This window comes from Chrysemys picta, chromosome 2 (assembly GCF_011386835.1).
Source record: "Chrysemys picta bellii isolate R12L10 chromosome 2, ASM1138683v2, whole genome shotgun sequence".
Lineage (NCBI taxonomy): Eukaryota > Metazoa > Chordata > Testudines > Emydidae > Chrysemys > Chrysemys picta.
Genome location: NC_088792.1, coordinates 220,890,481 through 220,907,375, shown reverse-complemented (window position 1 = coordinate 220,907,375; position 16,895 = coordinate 220,890,481). Strand labels below are relative to the sequence as shown.

Genomic DNA, 16,895 nt, shown 5'->3' with positions numbered 1-16,895 from the left:
TGGACTGTGATGATGAACTCATTCCATGTAGGCTAACAAACAGCAATGATTTTCTGTCATCCCTGACCTAAGCTGGATTCATACTGTTGACCTAACGTGACTGGCGCTCTATCTTTTTGCTTATGTTTATGGAGAAATATAGGGATTTGATTTTTTTTTATGAAGGCTCTGAGCATTTCCAAGAAAATGTATGTAACCCTTCTTACTCGAATAAAGTCTCACTAGCTGTACATGGCTTGCAGAGGTGTTTAACATATATAACACATTATAGAGATAATGTAGTATAGCAGATTTTTTAAACTTATGTTTTCTTTCACCAGCCTCTAAATATGATGAAATAAGGAAGTAATAATCGTTTATAATGATCTCTCGAGAGCTTGACAAAATAAATAGCGACTCAACCTTCCCTTTGTGTTGTAAAAAGCATGGGGGAGGTCAATGACATGGCTAGTTAGCTTCTCGTTCTCTAAGGGAATGTCTGCACGGAAACTGAGGTGTAATTTCCAGCTTGGACAGACATACCCATGCTAGTTCTGATTGAGCTAGTGGGCTAAAAATAGCAGCGTAGCTAACAGCCCTGAATTTAATTCCATCTGAAACACTAGTACTAGTAAAAACAACGAGGAGTCCTTGTGGCACCTTAGAGACTAACAAATTTATTTGGGCATAAGCTTTCATGGGATATAACCCACTTCATCAGATGCATGGAGTGGAAAATACAGTAATGCTATGTGAATCAATACTGTGCATTGATTCCCTCCTGTGCAAATAAAATGCACTCAAAAGTATTCATATTGAATGTGTAAGTAATTTGTTTACTGCAATTGGAATCTAAAATTGTATAATTCTACACAAAAAATATACAGCACTACTGCTTTTTATGTAGCACTGTACGCATCATTGGTTTCAAAGTGCAGAAAAGTGTATAAAATAAAAACAATTATCATTACTGATAAAAATGCAACAGTGAACAAGAAAGCTTTAAGATGTGACTTAAAAACAGATAAGGCATTTTGGTTTGCATTTTGAGATAAGCTATTCATTTCAATGAGTAGGAACATAGGCACAGAAATCTGTCATTCAATGATTCTATGACTAAAAATTGAAACTTTAAAAGGTGCCAATGTGGAACATAACCTGAATGAAATGTGTCTAGATGTCAAACACACTGGGCAGGTCAAAACCAAAATATAAAGGTGAATATTTTTGTTGAGCAGCCAGTGACAGTATGCTAAAACATGTAGACCGTGGTTGCAAGTTTCAGAATCCTACTACAGCAGGCTTCTGAGCAAGATGAAGGTTGCACAATCACCTTTTCCAGTAACGAAGAGCAAAAGAGATTAAATCATCTGAGAATCTACTAAGAGCAAAAGTGGTCAACATTTAGCAACACAGTTCCATTGTATATGGTACTTGTAAACAGAGATGGAAACTTGTCTGTCAAATTCAGTTGCAAAATTTGATCTCCCTCCCTTCCCCATAGTTCAGGGCTCAGATCTGGAGTTTTCATTAAAGCCCATTTTTATAACTAGATCTATTGATTTTCACTTTCACACTCTCACATGCAGAAACATTTACATGTAAGTCCATTAATTTTTCATGGGGAAATACTGTCATTTGTAGTAGTAAATATGATTTTTATACCCTCATGGCAAATTTGCAGCCCAAAAAGTATTTGCAAATTGTTACACGTTTATCCCAGGTAAAATGTCTTTTTTTTTTCAGTAAATCATTTTATATTTTATTTCCTAGTGTAATTTTCCCTTACATATTGTTATTTCTGAGTTGTATTTATTCACGTTTGTGTTTCTGTTACTTCAGAACTGTGAGTATGTACTCTGAATGTTAAGTATCAGAGGGGTAGCCATGTTAGTCTGAATCTGTAAAAAGCAACAGAGGGTCCTGTGGCACCTTTGAGACTAACAGAAGTATTGGGAGCATAAGCTTTCGTGGGTAAGAACCTCACTTCTTCAGATGCAAGACTCTTGCATCTGAAGAAGTGAGGTTCTTACCCACGAAAGCTTATGCTCCCAGTACTTTTGTTAGTCTCAAAGGTGCCACAGGACCCTCTGAATGTTAGTTTATCCATTAAGTACTGTAGTCTCTTGTGCCAAGATTTTGGAAAAGAGATTCCTAAAGTTAGGCTTTGAATCCATAAATAAGTGGGTCTGTCTTTTAAAAGTGCTGAAAACCCAGCAGATCTCATTGACTTCAGGTACCTACCCAGTTATTAGTCTTGGCCCAGAAACTTTACATATCTTTTGATTATTTCTGTTTGTCATCTCTTCTGTTTTTCCAGTAGAGACACATTCATTTATCCAGTGTGACTTCAGGACTTCAGTTAGTTTTGTAGCTTAAAAAAAGTCCTGAAGAGTCGCTTATCTTATTCAGTTATGATTTTTAAGCACTGTATATCCCCATACAATTTTCCTCATTTGAGCTAATATTACAATCTCAGGTCTTAGTGCTAACAAGTTTGAATCAAGTCAACAAGCCGATAAAGTCTTTTTCAAAAGAAAAGTTTTCATTCTCACACTCCTTTCTCCACTCCCTCTTGCTCCACGCGTAACATGCCCTGTTGCCTTCCATGTCCACCCTCCCAACATCTTTTTCAGTGTAATTATTGTTAGAACTTGAGCCGAAGTAGTGGGAAAATGCTCTTGAGAAAAATAATCATCTTTCCTCTGTTTTTTTTTTAATTGTTCCCCAAGAGGCCTGTTGTTCTAGTTCTTTCCTCTTTTGTCAATAACATATTAGGAATAAAATGTTAGGAATAATTCAAGACAGTAGTGGTTTTAACTAAAGTAATCTAGAACAAGTACCTGGTGTAAGAAATCCTTACAGCTTTGTTATTAAGGTGTTTCAGAGTAGAATTAGCAGTAATTATCTTGCACAAAGAGCACTACTTTTCTCTGGTCTCATTTCCCTGGGCCAGTACAGACTGAGTGCTCTGCATTGCTTTCTAGAGGAGGAAGGGGGTTGGTTGTCATGGTTACTGAACAGTGATCCTCTCCAACCAGGTGTAACATTGATGAAACCAATGAAATCCATTCAGTCTTCAGTTGAGATGGGTGAATTAGGGACAGGGTGGGGAAACAAAAAGGATCCTCAAAGACAGATAAAGGGATGTAGAAAACCCAGCTGCGGGAAGAAGAAACTCCATGTAGAAATATAATATTGTGCTGCTTGTGTGCTGTGACAATATAGGTTTTTTTTCCCTTAGGCAGATGAACATGGTGAAAATTGAGAACAGAAATTGGCCTTATTACAGAAAACTCGGACTAGCTCACAGTCATAAGTGAGAACAAGTCCTATAACAGAAAATTTTACAAATAGAAATAGCATAATATATGTATAGGAAATGCAAGATAAACCTCAGGCCACCTAACAAAGAATGTTGTTCCCAGAAGTACATTTGTGAGAAGTGCTAGTTGGAATACTTGTCAACAGGGCCGGCTCCAGATTTTTTGCCGCCCCAAGCGGTGAAGCCAAAAAATAAAAGGAAAAAAGATAAAGCTGTGATTGGCGGCACTTCGGTGGCAGCTCTACCACAACGCTTCATTCTTTGGCGGCAATTTGGAGGCAGGTCCTTCCCTCTGAGAGGGACTGAGGGACCCGCCGCTGAAGACCCGGCTTCCTTTGCTGGTGCTTGGAGCCGGCCCTGCTTGTCAATAACAAAAGACTACAAATTAACAGCTTTATCCTTTAGGGCTTGATCCACAAATAACTAAAGTCTATGGGACTCTTTCCATGAACTTTAATGAGAGGTGGTCAGTCCCTAAAGCTGCAAATTGGCTTTGATATTTATTATGTGGTTACTAATGATTTATTTGAGAAAATAGCCAGCTATAAATGTGAACATATAAATCAAGAAACCATATTGTTCCATTTAAAAATAAAGTAATTCCATTAGTTTATATATCCTTTCTAAGCAATCACCGCCCAAAATAATGCTATATCTATCCTACACTGTTACTCATAGATTCATAGCCCAGAAGGGACCACAGTGATCAGCTAGTCTGACCTCCTGTATAACACTGGCCATAGAACTCCCCCAAAATAATTCCTAGAGCATACTCAGTTGAATGGACATAGTCAAGAAGCTGTGATGAGCGTATCAAGTCTAGATAACAGAATGGGCTCTCTCCCGCATCAGAGCATTGCTCAGAGCAGAAGGGGGATGCAGGATGGGCTGGGGTGGGGCAAAGACTGGCTCTTTGACTCTGAAGGTTGTCCCTGGCTCCTACACCACTGGTAGAGCTGCTGCTGGAATATTCTAATTTCTGCTACTGATGTACAGTCTTTAATGAGAACCCTGCATCAGTGGAGGATTAGTGATGCTCTGCTCAGCTCTGTCCTGCCACGCTCCCTGTGCTGCGGGTGAACAGAGGTGCAGACCTACCTGTGGAATATTTATGCCCAGCAGGGAGTTTCCATATGCCAAATGAATTTTCTGTTGGGAATTTGTGACTAGGTTGCAACACCTTTCCGCCTCGTGAGCAGCACAAAGTGTCTGAAAAGCACCAGAGAACCTGGCCTGCATGTGTCTTTCTGAGCTAGGATAAATAAGACATAAATGTTAGGTCTCCGTCATTGCTTTACTTAAAGAGAAAAGTACTTTCAAAGCAGGACAGGCCTCATAAAAATAATGAAGAAATGTGATTATATGTATAACCCCTCTCCAACACTCTTCACCTGTCACTGTGTTTCTCTTGAGCTGTGAGCTCTTTGGGTGGCTCCTTATTGGCCTGATCTAAAATCCATTTTAGAATGGTTGCCATTTACTTCAAGAGCTTTGCATCAGGCCCTGTGTGTTTGAACAGTGCCTCACACACTGTGGATGCTACCATAATACAAATAAAAATAATAAATAGTCCAAGATTGCCCTATTGCTGGTCTGCTTTGCATCAAGAGCAATAGCAGATATTTGATACCTTTATTTTGCCGAATGTGATTACTAAAAATCCACATTGTCTGATGTTTTAGGAACACTTTAGAAATATATCTACTTTGATTGGGATGTAGAAAATCTCCTGTATAATTTCTATTCCTGATCTTCTGGCAACTACATCTCTACCCCGATATAACGCGACCTGATATAACACAAATTCGGATATAACGCGGTAAAGCAGTGCTCCCGAGGGGGGTGGCGGGGCTGCGCACTCCGGCAGATCAAAGCAAGTTCAATATAATGCAGTTTCACCTATAACGTGGTAAGATTTTTTTGGCTCCCGAGGACAGCGTTATATCGGGGTAGAGGTGTACTTATTATCCATGTTAATGAACAACATTAATCATTAAATTGCAGTATTCCGAGATCCTTTCTTGGATTTCATATAATTAAAAATCAAAGCAGTATGTAGTGTTACCCGGGGTTTTTTTAACCCAAAGCTCTTGGTAACTTTTACTCTGTGCAAGGAGGTGTTAGGAAATAAATCAGGGGAGACCCGTCCGTCCGACCGATAGATGGCCGGCACAAACAGGACAACACAAGAGTGCTTTTACTTAAAGCTAAACTTTACTTAGCCTCAAGCACTTACACACGTCTACAACAAGATTAATAAAACACCTTCAACCCTTGATAATTACCAAAGCTGAGTGTGGCTCTCGAGTGGCACAGTGGCAGCCCGTCTGCCTGTGGGGAATACAAGATGCATCCAGAGGGAGAGACCAATCCTGAAGAGTTCCTCCAAAGGAGAGTCCCACCTAACTCAAGCTTTTTCCCCTTATTTATACATGAGTAATACAATGACATGTCCCTTAAAGAAAACTTGTCACGCAAACAGTTCCACTGGGCAAGCAAGAGGCTCCTTCTGATTATTGATTAACCAGGTGTGGGTTTTTTCAGAACTTGCAACCTTGAGACCTCAATAGACATTCCTGGGGCATATTCTATTCTTTTAAAACACATGTGTCAGCAACTTTAACACAATTCTTATCAGGAGGGACGCGGGGTCAAGCTCCCCTTTCTGAGGCACCCTAAACCCCCCTCCCCTCCTGCCTTGGTCAAACTGCATGGCCACTTTACAGCTGCTGACTAGGTTGCTTTTTAACAATAAGCCATGGTGGTTTTAAGCACTTTACTGGTTTGCCAAAGTCTCCCTGTACAGTTTGACCAGAGAAACAGTTTCATTAAAATAATCAGTCCATTTAAAACTAAAGAATACGGGAGGCACTGGCTTTCTAGTTTTACAGACTAGAAATATTATGTCTTTTAACACTTGATCTAGATGCAAAATGATTGGTCTCCTTATTAATATACTGCAAATTTTTTTTTTTTAGATTCCAAATCCACTAGAACCAGGGCCAGCTCCAAGGTTTTTGCCGCCCCAAGCAGCAAAAAGAAAAAGAAAGAAAAAAAAAAGCCGCAATCATGATCTGCTCTACCGCCGCCACTTCAGTTTTCGGTGGCAATTCGGCGGCAGGTCCTTCGCTCCAAGAGGGACTGAGGGACCCACCGCCGAAGAGCCGGACGTGCCGCCCCTCTCCGTTGGCCGCCCCAAGCACCTGCTTGCTGGGCTGGTGCCTGGAGCCGGCCCTGACTAGAACTGCTGTTTTCTTTACTAAAATAATGTTGCTGAAAAATGTATATTTATTCTGTTTAGTGTTCAAAGAGGAAGGCAATGGTGGGTCGGAGCTGGATCTACTCATCCCAATATTTTTTTTCACTGTGTCTCAGACACATTTTGAAATCTTAAATCTGAGAAGCTGCCTAGTGAGCAGGTCAAAAACATTTTTGGAGGTTGTGAGATCATAAGAATTCTTTTGATGAGAAATCATTGTGTGTGTTTTGACTTTCAAAAAAAGTTTGTAATGATTAAGTAACCTCTGTAAAAACATCTACATTCCAAAGAGAATGAGCCTGAAGCAAAATGCCAGTCTAGCGCCATGTTTGTAATGTGAGTTTTACCTGGATTCTTTTTCTAGGCTGTATGGTACACCACTGAACATCGACTTTTGGCCAGCTCTGATGGTGGAGGACCTGATTCCTGGTACAAGAGTGGGACCAACCCTAATGTGCCTTTTTGTCACTCAGTTTCAACGTCTCAGGGATGGAGATAGGTAATCAGGTTTGCATGATAGTTGTGTCCATAAAATGCTAATCTAGTTGCATACCATACAAATGTAATCATCCTTTCCTCCCTGGGTTACTTGGGAGCAGGCAACACTCACCTGTGTGTCCAGGCACCTGATGTTGTTGACAGTAAATGAGATCCTGAGTCTCCCAGTGGAGATGTTGGATAGGTGGGAATCCTCTGTCCACCCCTCTGCTGCAGTCATTTTACTTGTAAAGGGAATTAAAATAGGTGGGGCCTCCATCTGGCTGGGCCCTGTACACATTCAATGGTGTGCCTTGGGAGGCTCCAGGAATAGACCTGAGCTAATCTGTGCAATGGCTCTACTTTAAGAATACCAATTATAAAACAATATACACTGTGCAATGGCTCTACTTTAAGAATACCAATTATAAAACAATATAAACATTTAGATTAAAGTTAACACACCTTTACTTAACAATTTAAGGAAACATGGCATAACAGACTGAGACTGAATGTCACTACTCAGTTAAATCAGCAGGGGGCAGTTCAATAAATCAATTAACAAATACAATATTCAGTAGTAGAGGAAACTTATCTAACGTGCATTTACACTGCAACCTTCTACCTCCCCCGAGGGTACACTCCTCTGGATTTCAGAGTTCTAAACTCTTCCTTGCATGGGTGCACTTGAAGATCTTGAAGCTGGAGACAGCACTCTGGTGGTCTGGTGAATCAGTCCAGCCAAGGCAACAAGGGGCAGAACAATTCTAATTTGGGATCATGCCAAGCTGCACACCCTCTCTGAAGACTGGAGTTGTTTTAACCAAATGTCTGCAACCCTGGATTCTGGTTCCATGAGAAGACCACTCTGCCTCCTCGCAGACTCAGACAACCCCTTTAAAAAAAAATTAATGGAGATATCCTATCTCCCAGAACTGGAAGGGACCTTGAAAGGTCATCTAGTCCAGCCCCCTGCCTTCACTAGCAGGACCAAGTACTGATTTTGCCCCCGATCCCCAAGTGGCCCCCTCAAGGATTGAACTCACAACGCTGGGTTTAACAGGCCAATGCTCAAACCACTATCCCTCCCCCTTAAGGTCTCTTTGCTGTCCCCTTCTCTTGCAAGCACTTTCCCAAACAAGGGTGGTGGTTACTCATACTGACGTCACTACAAGTCCACCTCAGTTAGCTCTAGGAACAGCAACAGTCTCTGCCCTGTGTCCAGTGAAGCCACCATCCACACCTGAGGCTCCCTATTTAAAATCTTTTCAGCAGGCTTTCAGCAGCAGCTTCTGGCTTCCTGACAGCAGATTATCAGCATCTATGGACAGAGCTCCACTAAAACAATCTCAGCACCTTTCCAAAATGGAGCCCACTGCGCATGGGCATTCTCTCTTCACCCAAGGCATCATGGGAGTTTTAGTCTCCATGGCTGGATTGCAGTGCTCAAGATTTTCCCAACTGGAACACTAGAAATGAAGTTCAGAGGCCGCGCTAATAAAGGGTGCCTACACACGCATAATATACCTCAGATTTGACATAGCGTACAATAGTATTTGAGTCCATCATAACTGAGGCTTGAAAGAATCTAAGGAGGTTGGGGCTTTTTATTGTTAAACTGTAGCTGATTTACCAGTTTATCAGCTGACAGCAAAAGTGAAGAAATGTTAAAACTAAATGATTTTAGATTTAAATGATTTTTTTTTACTAATTTCTTGATAGTTGTACAGAGATATTTGTAGGACAATAGACAAGCTTCTAACCCTCTTTCCCTGTAATCATTTGCCCTTGTTGCCAGTGTTTACTAAATCTAAAATTAAAAAGCTGTCATATATTTTAGGTTATTGGTATTGATCAGGACATGCAGGTGAATGAAACAGGGATGGATGCTAAGGAAGCAGGCTGCAACTTTATAACTTTAACCAAAGGGGGCTATCAACCGCCTTCATGCTCCTTGAATTCAAGACATTTTACTGGATACAGTGCATGGTTAAATGGCCTCATGTCATATAACCAATCCATTTCATCTGATCTTCTTCAGCTTAAACCTAAGTCTCAGCCCAGGTCTAAATGATCTTGCCATTCCCACCCATGAGGAGGAATTATGATTCTCCAAAGGATACCTCAATCCCTGAACACTTACGGTATCTCCTTCCCTATAGGCTAGTAGGTACACCAGCCATATCCTGGGTCTTGTACTGTTTTCCTCTGGAAGCTGGCCCTTCCAGCCTTTTGTCTGCACAGCACCCACTAGACGTTTCCAGATTGTTTTCTAATACTCAATTCCTATTCTTATTCCTATAAACTAAAAACGGGCATCCATGATGCTGCAAGGAATGCAAACTTCTACCCTGTCTGCCCCAGCAGGGTTTGAAGTACGGAAGGTCGCTGACGCCCAAGAGAGCCAATCAGCTACCCCATACACACCCTGAGCAAGCCAATGGGAAGCAGAGGGAGGAGGTGAACACTTTCCCCTTCCCTGAAGGCACATTCCCTACATGCACTCTGAGGCACCAGGAGTGTGCATGGAGGGGAAGTGCTCCAGCATGGCTGTGCACAAGTACTCACCAGACCCATTCCACTGCTGGTCCAACCAAACTTCCCTAGCGAGATGGGGGAGGGTTGAGAGCAGTATTTATCTCATTTGTGGAACACTCCAGTACTAGTGTATATCCTCCAGTTCAGATCGGGAATAAACCCTTTGTTGTTTCCATGACTTCTCTGCAGTACAATAAAATGTGATATTTTTAAAAACAAAAATTTAAAATAATTATTTTTTTTAAATAAGGAGTTAGACCTAGAAGAGCTAAGCAAATCTGTCTCATCTCAAGAGAGGAGAGTAGTGAAACATATGCATTTAGCATTTTAAAAGCTATTATTTACTTATTTATTTAAATAGCACAGTACTGTGAAGTGCATGGTGATTTACTAACATGTTAAAACACACTGTCCCTGTCATAAAGAGCTTATAATATAAGGGCTTTGTCTTTGTTTTGCAATATGATTCATACTTTTTTTCATTTCTAAGGATTTGGAATGGATCCATTTTTCCATTTATTTGAAAATATTCACAATTAAAACAAACTTTTTTTTTTACAAATATTATTGAAATAGTTTGTGTGCTGGGTATTAGTAAATGATAAATGTCATTAACCATTTCAATAGGGCTTTCTATTTTAAACATGTTTTTAATAAGTTTTAGAAAAAAATAATAGCATGGCATTTTTCACAAAAAACAAATGTTTCAAACGAGATCGATAGTTTTACATGAAAAAATATTTCTAAAAAGCTATTTAAAAGCTCTCTTAACCGGAAAAAGTAGTGGACCAAATTCAGTAAAGAATCCTGGTCATGTGCCACATGAGGCATGTCGCGCATATGCTAAGAAGACTGAAAAAATTTCAACCAGATCTCAGCTCAGCCCTTCTCAGATTGAAGCCTGAAATTAGCAAACATATGAGGAGATGCAGAGGTAGAATGGGATATGAGATCCTATCATGAGACTGATTTGGGGCAGGCATGATTCTTGTCACTTATATGCTGCTGTTTGGTCGGGGTTTTTTTGGTATGTTGATATTTTCCGTTATATAAAATATCAGAATGCTGACATTTGAACGCTGAATGTCAGAATGCTGCACAATTTGAAACATTTATTTATGATACAGGAAATGCTGGGAACTCCAGTTTGGTAACATGCTTCATCATCATGTATGCCCAATCTCTCTACTCTGGGTACATCTACACTGCAGTCTACATCTACACTGCTGCATATGTAGACATACCTGAGCTAGCTTTCATCTAGTTAGCTGGAATAACAGTAGCAGTGAAGCTGCTGCAGCAGCACTGGCTAGCCAGTTGAGTACATACCCTGGGTCCCAGGTGGAGTTGTACAGCCTGTGCTGCTGCCTGTGTGGCCAGGGCCTCACTGCTATTGTTATTTAAGCTAGTCAGATCAAAGCTAGCTCAGTATGTCTATGCATGCTGCAGTCACAATTCCATTTGCAGTGTTGTAGACATACCCCAGGTAACAGTTCAAGATCATAACATTTAAGAATTTGATAAAACATGAAAGCCATTAAAGTAAATTTAATTGGAGAACAAATGTGATCCCTTCCATATGGTGCATTCTCTGTCTGCTCTTATCTTTGCCCATTATCACTGTTTGACATGCTGTTAATTCTGAGGCAGCAGATCCCTGATGTCGTATCTTTTTGCCTGCTGACTAGGTTTTGGTATGAAAATCCTGGAGTGTTTACAATGGCACAACTCACTCAGCTGAAGCAGGCCTCTTTGGCACGTGTACTCTGTGACAATGGGGACAACATCCAGCAGGTCCAGCCTGATGTCTTCTTAAAGGCAGACTACCCTCAGGGATACATGAGCTGCAGTGAGATACCAAAGATTGATTTGAGATTGTGGCAGGACTGCTGTGAAGGTCAGTAATAAACAGAGTAGCAGATGGAAAAACTACTACTAATATTAACTCTCAGATCATTTTTATTTGCCAAAACTGTGTTTTTCAGTTTTGTTGTTCTTACAGTATTTATAGTGGCCGGCTCTTCAATGAAAAGAAGAAAAGAAAACAATTTTTGAAAGAATGATTTCAGTTTGGATACAGAGATTATTGTACACAGTAAAATTAAACTATTCATGCATAGAAATAACTCCAACTTTTTTCTCCTGAAAAGACACTGTTGACCACTACTAATACTAATTAATGGCTAACAATTACTCTGAAGATTAAGAAGAATTCTCATACTAAGTTTGTGGGAAATTGGTCAAACTGATTCTGACTTACAGGTCATTAAGTATTTTGATTTGAAGTTTTGACTTGTATCTAATTTGTGTGTCCTGTTAGCAAAAATGACTTGTTGCTACATCTTCAAACCATCCACATAGTTAAATCTTCTTGAGAACAGATGCATTGGTTATATTTGAAGAAAATTGCTTATAATTAAGCAAAGTTATTAATTATTAAAATACTGTGACTAACTGTAATGGTTACGGTGTGTATCATATTGTATGAGCAATTTGTCCATTGATGGCAGTTTAGAGAGACTAGAAAAATCTTTTTCCCCTAGCTCAGGTGATTGAAGCTATAATCTTTGGAGATAAAAGACCCAGTTCTAGTCGCAGGTTTGCATGTTCTAGCTAGTACTGGTTTGTTACAATGGATTTCGTTGCAGGATGACTCTCTACTGTGTTTTTCTGCTAAGCAAAAATAACATTAGTCAAGCTGTTTTTGAGTTACAGGTCATTACTCTGAATATGAGGTTACTCAGTAGACATACCGATTGGTACAGTGAAAGCTCACTTGATAAAGTTATCAGGGCTTGACAGGGAACTGTTTAAGGTCTATTAGGCTGGATGATGCTTTATAAAATCTATGCAGGGCAGAAGAAAGGATCCCTGTGAATAGTTCTTAAGCTCCAAAGGGCAGTAAAAAGCAGTGACAATTGAGGACCACCAAGAGCACTTGTGCTCAAAAGTTCTGTAGGGAAATGGGAAGAGAGAGGAACTCTGTTGCCTGTGGAGCTCATGTCTTCCTCAATGCAATAGTATCTGGAGGGAGTCATGAACTTCACAAAGCAAATAGTATGCTCAGTGCACTGGTAAATGTGGGCCAAGTCCTGCCCTGTTCTCTGCAGCCTAGAAGAGGCCTGATCCAGCAGAACCATTCAGGGGTCTCCGCTCAGGTGGTTTTGAGGCATGAAAGAAGCTGGGTTGGAGCTAGTGGATCTGTGGTTCTGTCCATGGAGTGGGGGAGGGATTCTCATATCCATGGTGTGGGAGACGGATTCTTTTCCCTCCATTCCCAGAGATTTCCAGTGTGTGGGGCTTGCTTACGCAAGCTGAGTACAGTGTTCTGGTTTTACAATAAATGAAGGAACCCAATCCTTAGTGGGAGAGTGGGAGACTCTCATGTGATTTTTTTTAAATGGTGGCTTCGCTACATTACAAGGCAGAGCAAATGGGGCACAAACTGGCTTAAGCTGCCAGCTAAGGAGCCCATTGCATAAGGATAGATCCAGGTAACATACAAGTGCCCTAAATGGCTCTACACCTGTTGCTTCTAGTCCCCCAGCATAGGGGATGGTCTGGGGTGGGAGGCTATGGACAGAGTTCACTACAATCCTGGACCAATTAAATGGCTCCTCTGGGGGCATATACTGTCCAGTTAAGCCATGGGCTGCTCTAATTTACATCAGTGACCAAAAGAGCCCCCATCTGACCCCAAGACCATGGAGTGCAAAGGTCACTGTAATATAGTGGGCAGGCCATTTAGGGGGAGTTGACTTAGCCTCACCTGCATCTAGTTATCCATCTCCCTTGGGCTCGGGCTCATGGATCAGGTAACCAGGCATCCCATGATGATACTCCAAGGGTGGGGCTTTAAGAGGGAGCCTGGTCTCTCAGAGATGAGGAATATCAGGGGTTATGAAAAACCTAATGGAAGGCTCTGTGGAGTGGTCCAGAGTCTGGAGAGCAGAGGCCCTGATACAAGTGTAAAGATGAGAGAAACCTTTTTTTTTTTTTTTTTAACTGTTTGAGTTGGGAACGGGTATGCTCCCCAGAGTTTTTAACCTCTTATTTTGTCAAAATACATGTCTTGTTTTGTCTGTTTTGTTTGATGTTATGTATCTCTGTTTGAGCTTCTATCATTTCTTATATTATAACTTGGGTTTTTAAAGCTTTTCAGTGTCCTTAGTACTAGTATATTTGTCCTTGTCCGGCTTTACAATAAGGGTTTCAAGCAAGTTGTTCTGAAACAGCAGAAAGGCAACTTTGAGAGATTGCCTTATGGCATAAAGTTAAATATAGCAACTAAATTCAAAAGCAGGACTGAAAACAATTTTATGGCTTAATTGTCTCATTATAGTTTGCTGTAAGCTGTTGAAGTCTGATGTTCTCCACGCTGCTTTGAAGGGCTTCTTTTCGTTAATCATGCAACAGCTTTTAATAGAATGAATTTATTAAGGGAATGTTTTGGTAATCTAATACACATCTTACTATCTAATAAATTCAATTTTCATTAGTCAGCAATAATTTTCAATGCTGGGGATACTTTAGCTCACAAATCTGGAAAAGGAAATACAGATCTATGGAATACCTTAAAACCTCAAAGTGAGAACTCGCTGTGAAACTTCCATCTGGAAATCACAAAGCCAGATGGTTTCATAAGTCCCAGAAGAAAATATACATCTGTCAGTTCTTCCTGCAACTGTTTGTATTTGAAGAAGGATTTATTTAATCAACTGGCAACATGGCTTAGTGTGTCACTCACATCAATACAGCATGTAGACCTTCTGTACCAGGAGTGCTCTTTTATTTCTAGGATGCACCGGAGATGATAATTTCTCTAAACAGATGTAGCATGATTGTGGATTTTAATTGCACCAGGCAGAAAGATGATGAGGAAGAGCAGTTTCAATTATTGGAGGTGGCTGAATCAAATAAATACCCCAGGGCCCATGCAGAAATGCTTATCTACTGACTGACGGCCAAATTGTGACTGGCTCTTGCACAGCATGCAGCGTCATGTCCCTGCAAGGAACATCTTTACTACCCCCACCCTGCACGCACGCACCCAGAGTTGCACAGTGTCTCAACAGAGGTGAAGAATGGGGCCAGAGCGCGTAGGTTGCCCTTGGAGAGAACTGGTGCAGCTTGAGAATTCTTAGCACATTAGACTGTGATTTTTTTTCTGCCTGGAGGAGTGTTGTGGCTCTGCATTGCCTTGTGTTCAGGCCAGTGTCTACTGCACCACAATTGTGTCCTATGGGAAACTGAATACAATTTTATCATAGAGATTCTTACATATGATTACAGTTGTTCCCAGAGTATGAAGCTTCTTCCTTATCCAATGTACCTATTCCTTCTCATCATACCCTAGGCTTAGCATTTGATGTTATCTAGCAAGGGCTATAACAGGGTAATGGAATAATTTGGGACTTTATCCAATTCCCAGTGAAGCCAATGGCAAAATTGTCATCTGGATCCAAACTTTCTCAAAATTTGAAGATATTCAGATATTTGGTTTGGCCCTTTTTAGAGATTATAGGAACCAGTAACAAAGTCTCTCGAAGTTTAAGGAGACTGGGCTGTGGAGTTTCACTTCAACTCAGTTTATGATGATTGATCTAAAACATAAATGACCAAATGCAGTGCATCAGCGCAGACATTATACATGCATGTTTGGTTTTGTTGACTTTGTACATGTGTGGACTTTGATAGTTTACCTATTGAGTTTTGTTCATTTACTGAAGTCTTACCTTTGCTCTTTGCCTTTCTAATTTTATTTGGGACCATTGTTAGCCCCACAACATTATTTCCCTGATAAATATCTCCAACACCAACATGCTCAGACAACTTTTTGGCTTTGAGCTTCAGTATAAATAGCCAGGGAAGCGGGGGTTGACCGTAGCAGCTACATATTGCTACTTCTGCCCTCCTACTGTAACATGTGTTCACTCAGTCTGGCTTTCTGTCCCCTTCTAGTGGGTGGCTCACACAGAAGTTTGAGTTTGCTACAGTCATTGGCTAACAGATGTGAGTCTTTCAGCTCAGGAAGTAGTGGCTCTGTGTGGTCCAGCCACTGTGAGAACAATCTGTAGTAAGTGTAGGTTAACTACCATTCTGAAAAAGCTTTACATTATGGAAACAAATACGTAACGGTTTTCCTTGGAAACAATTTTAGCATCAGTTTTCCACTTGGAGACTAAGATGGACACCACGGAGTTCATTTAAGTAAAGTGGAATCCATTATGGCAACCTGTAACCATGCCTTCATGGGTTACCACTAAGAATATCAAATTTAAAACAAACTGCTGAGAATTAGGGGTGCAGACACCCTCCAAAACTGGTGGTTATTCTCCCATAAGATATACCAAACCAGCAACAAAAGTAAACTTCTGTTTCATCACACTGGCTAACAAGAAGTCAGAGAAGCAGTTGTCTTAGGCATTCCGGTCCTTGTATCACCATGAAAAACATTAGACTTAAAGATGAGTGGTTCTTTAAAATCAGTTTCATCAAATAAAAGGCTCTTCTGATCCTAAAGAACCATCCACACACCCAGGTCAATATACAACTCAGATCTTACCCAATAATCACGCTGTTGCCAATCCTTTAGTATCTAAAATCTAAACGTTTATTTATAAAAAGAGAGAGAGAAAGGTAAGAGTTAAAATTGGTTAAAAGAACCAAATACATCCCAAAACTTTGCATTTATTGTATCAGGCTTGTAGCAGTGATAGAATAAACTGCTGGCTTAAGTCAAGTCTCTGGTTGCTTCCAAATTATTGGAAGATCCTCAGTCCCTTGGTTAGAATGCTCCCATTAGTGTAAGTTCATAGTTCAGAGGTCTGAGCAGGAAAGAGGCAAAATGGAGATATTTCCAGGCCTTTTATAAAAACAACAAGGAGTCTGGTGGCACCTTAAAGACTAACAGATTTATTTGGGCATAAGCTTTCGTGAGTAAAAACCTCACTTCTTCGGATGCATAGAGTGAAAGCACTTTCACTCTATGCATCCGAAGAAGTGAGGTTTTTACTCACGAAAGCTTATGCCCAAATAAATCTGTTAGTCTTTAAGGTGCCACCAGACTCCTTGTTGTTTTTGTAGATACAGACTAACACGGCTACCCCCTGATACTTGAGGCCTTTTATAGCTTCTGCCATGTGGAGGGTGTGACGTTGTGCAGTCTATATGGTTTTATAAAAACTTGATAATAAGTCAATATAATGTAACTGAGATAGTTTTAGAGAAAATACGGTAATAAGTGAATGTAACGTAACTGGGATATGCCTCATGCAAAAGGTCTCTTGTAAGGTATCATTACAAAGCTTATAATCT

General features: G+C 40.4%; 1 protein-coding gene across 1 annotated transcript in view; it reads left to right on the top strand.

Moving 5' to 3' along the window:
* Window positions 1–16,895, top strand: part of PXDNL (peroxidasin like) — a 306,963-nt gene that overhangs the window by 253,489 nt on the left and 36,579 nt on the right. Inside the window, exons 18-19 of the mRNA XM_005279926.4 lie at window positions 6,928–7,062; window positions 11,267–11,475. Of these exons, the coding sequence (XP_005279983.2) occupies window positions 6,928–7,062; window positions 11,267–11,475 (344 nt within the window). The remainder of the gene's footprint in view (window positions 1–6,927; window positions 7,063–11,266; window positions 11,476–16,895) is intronic.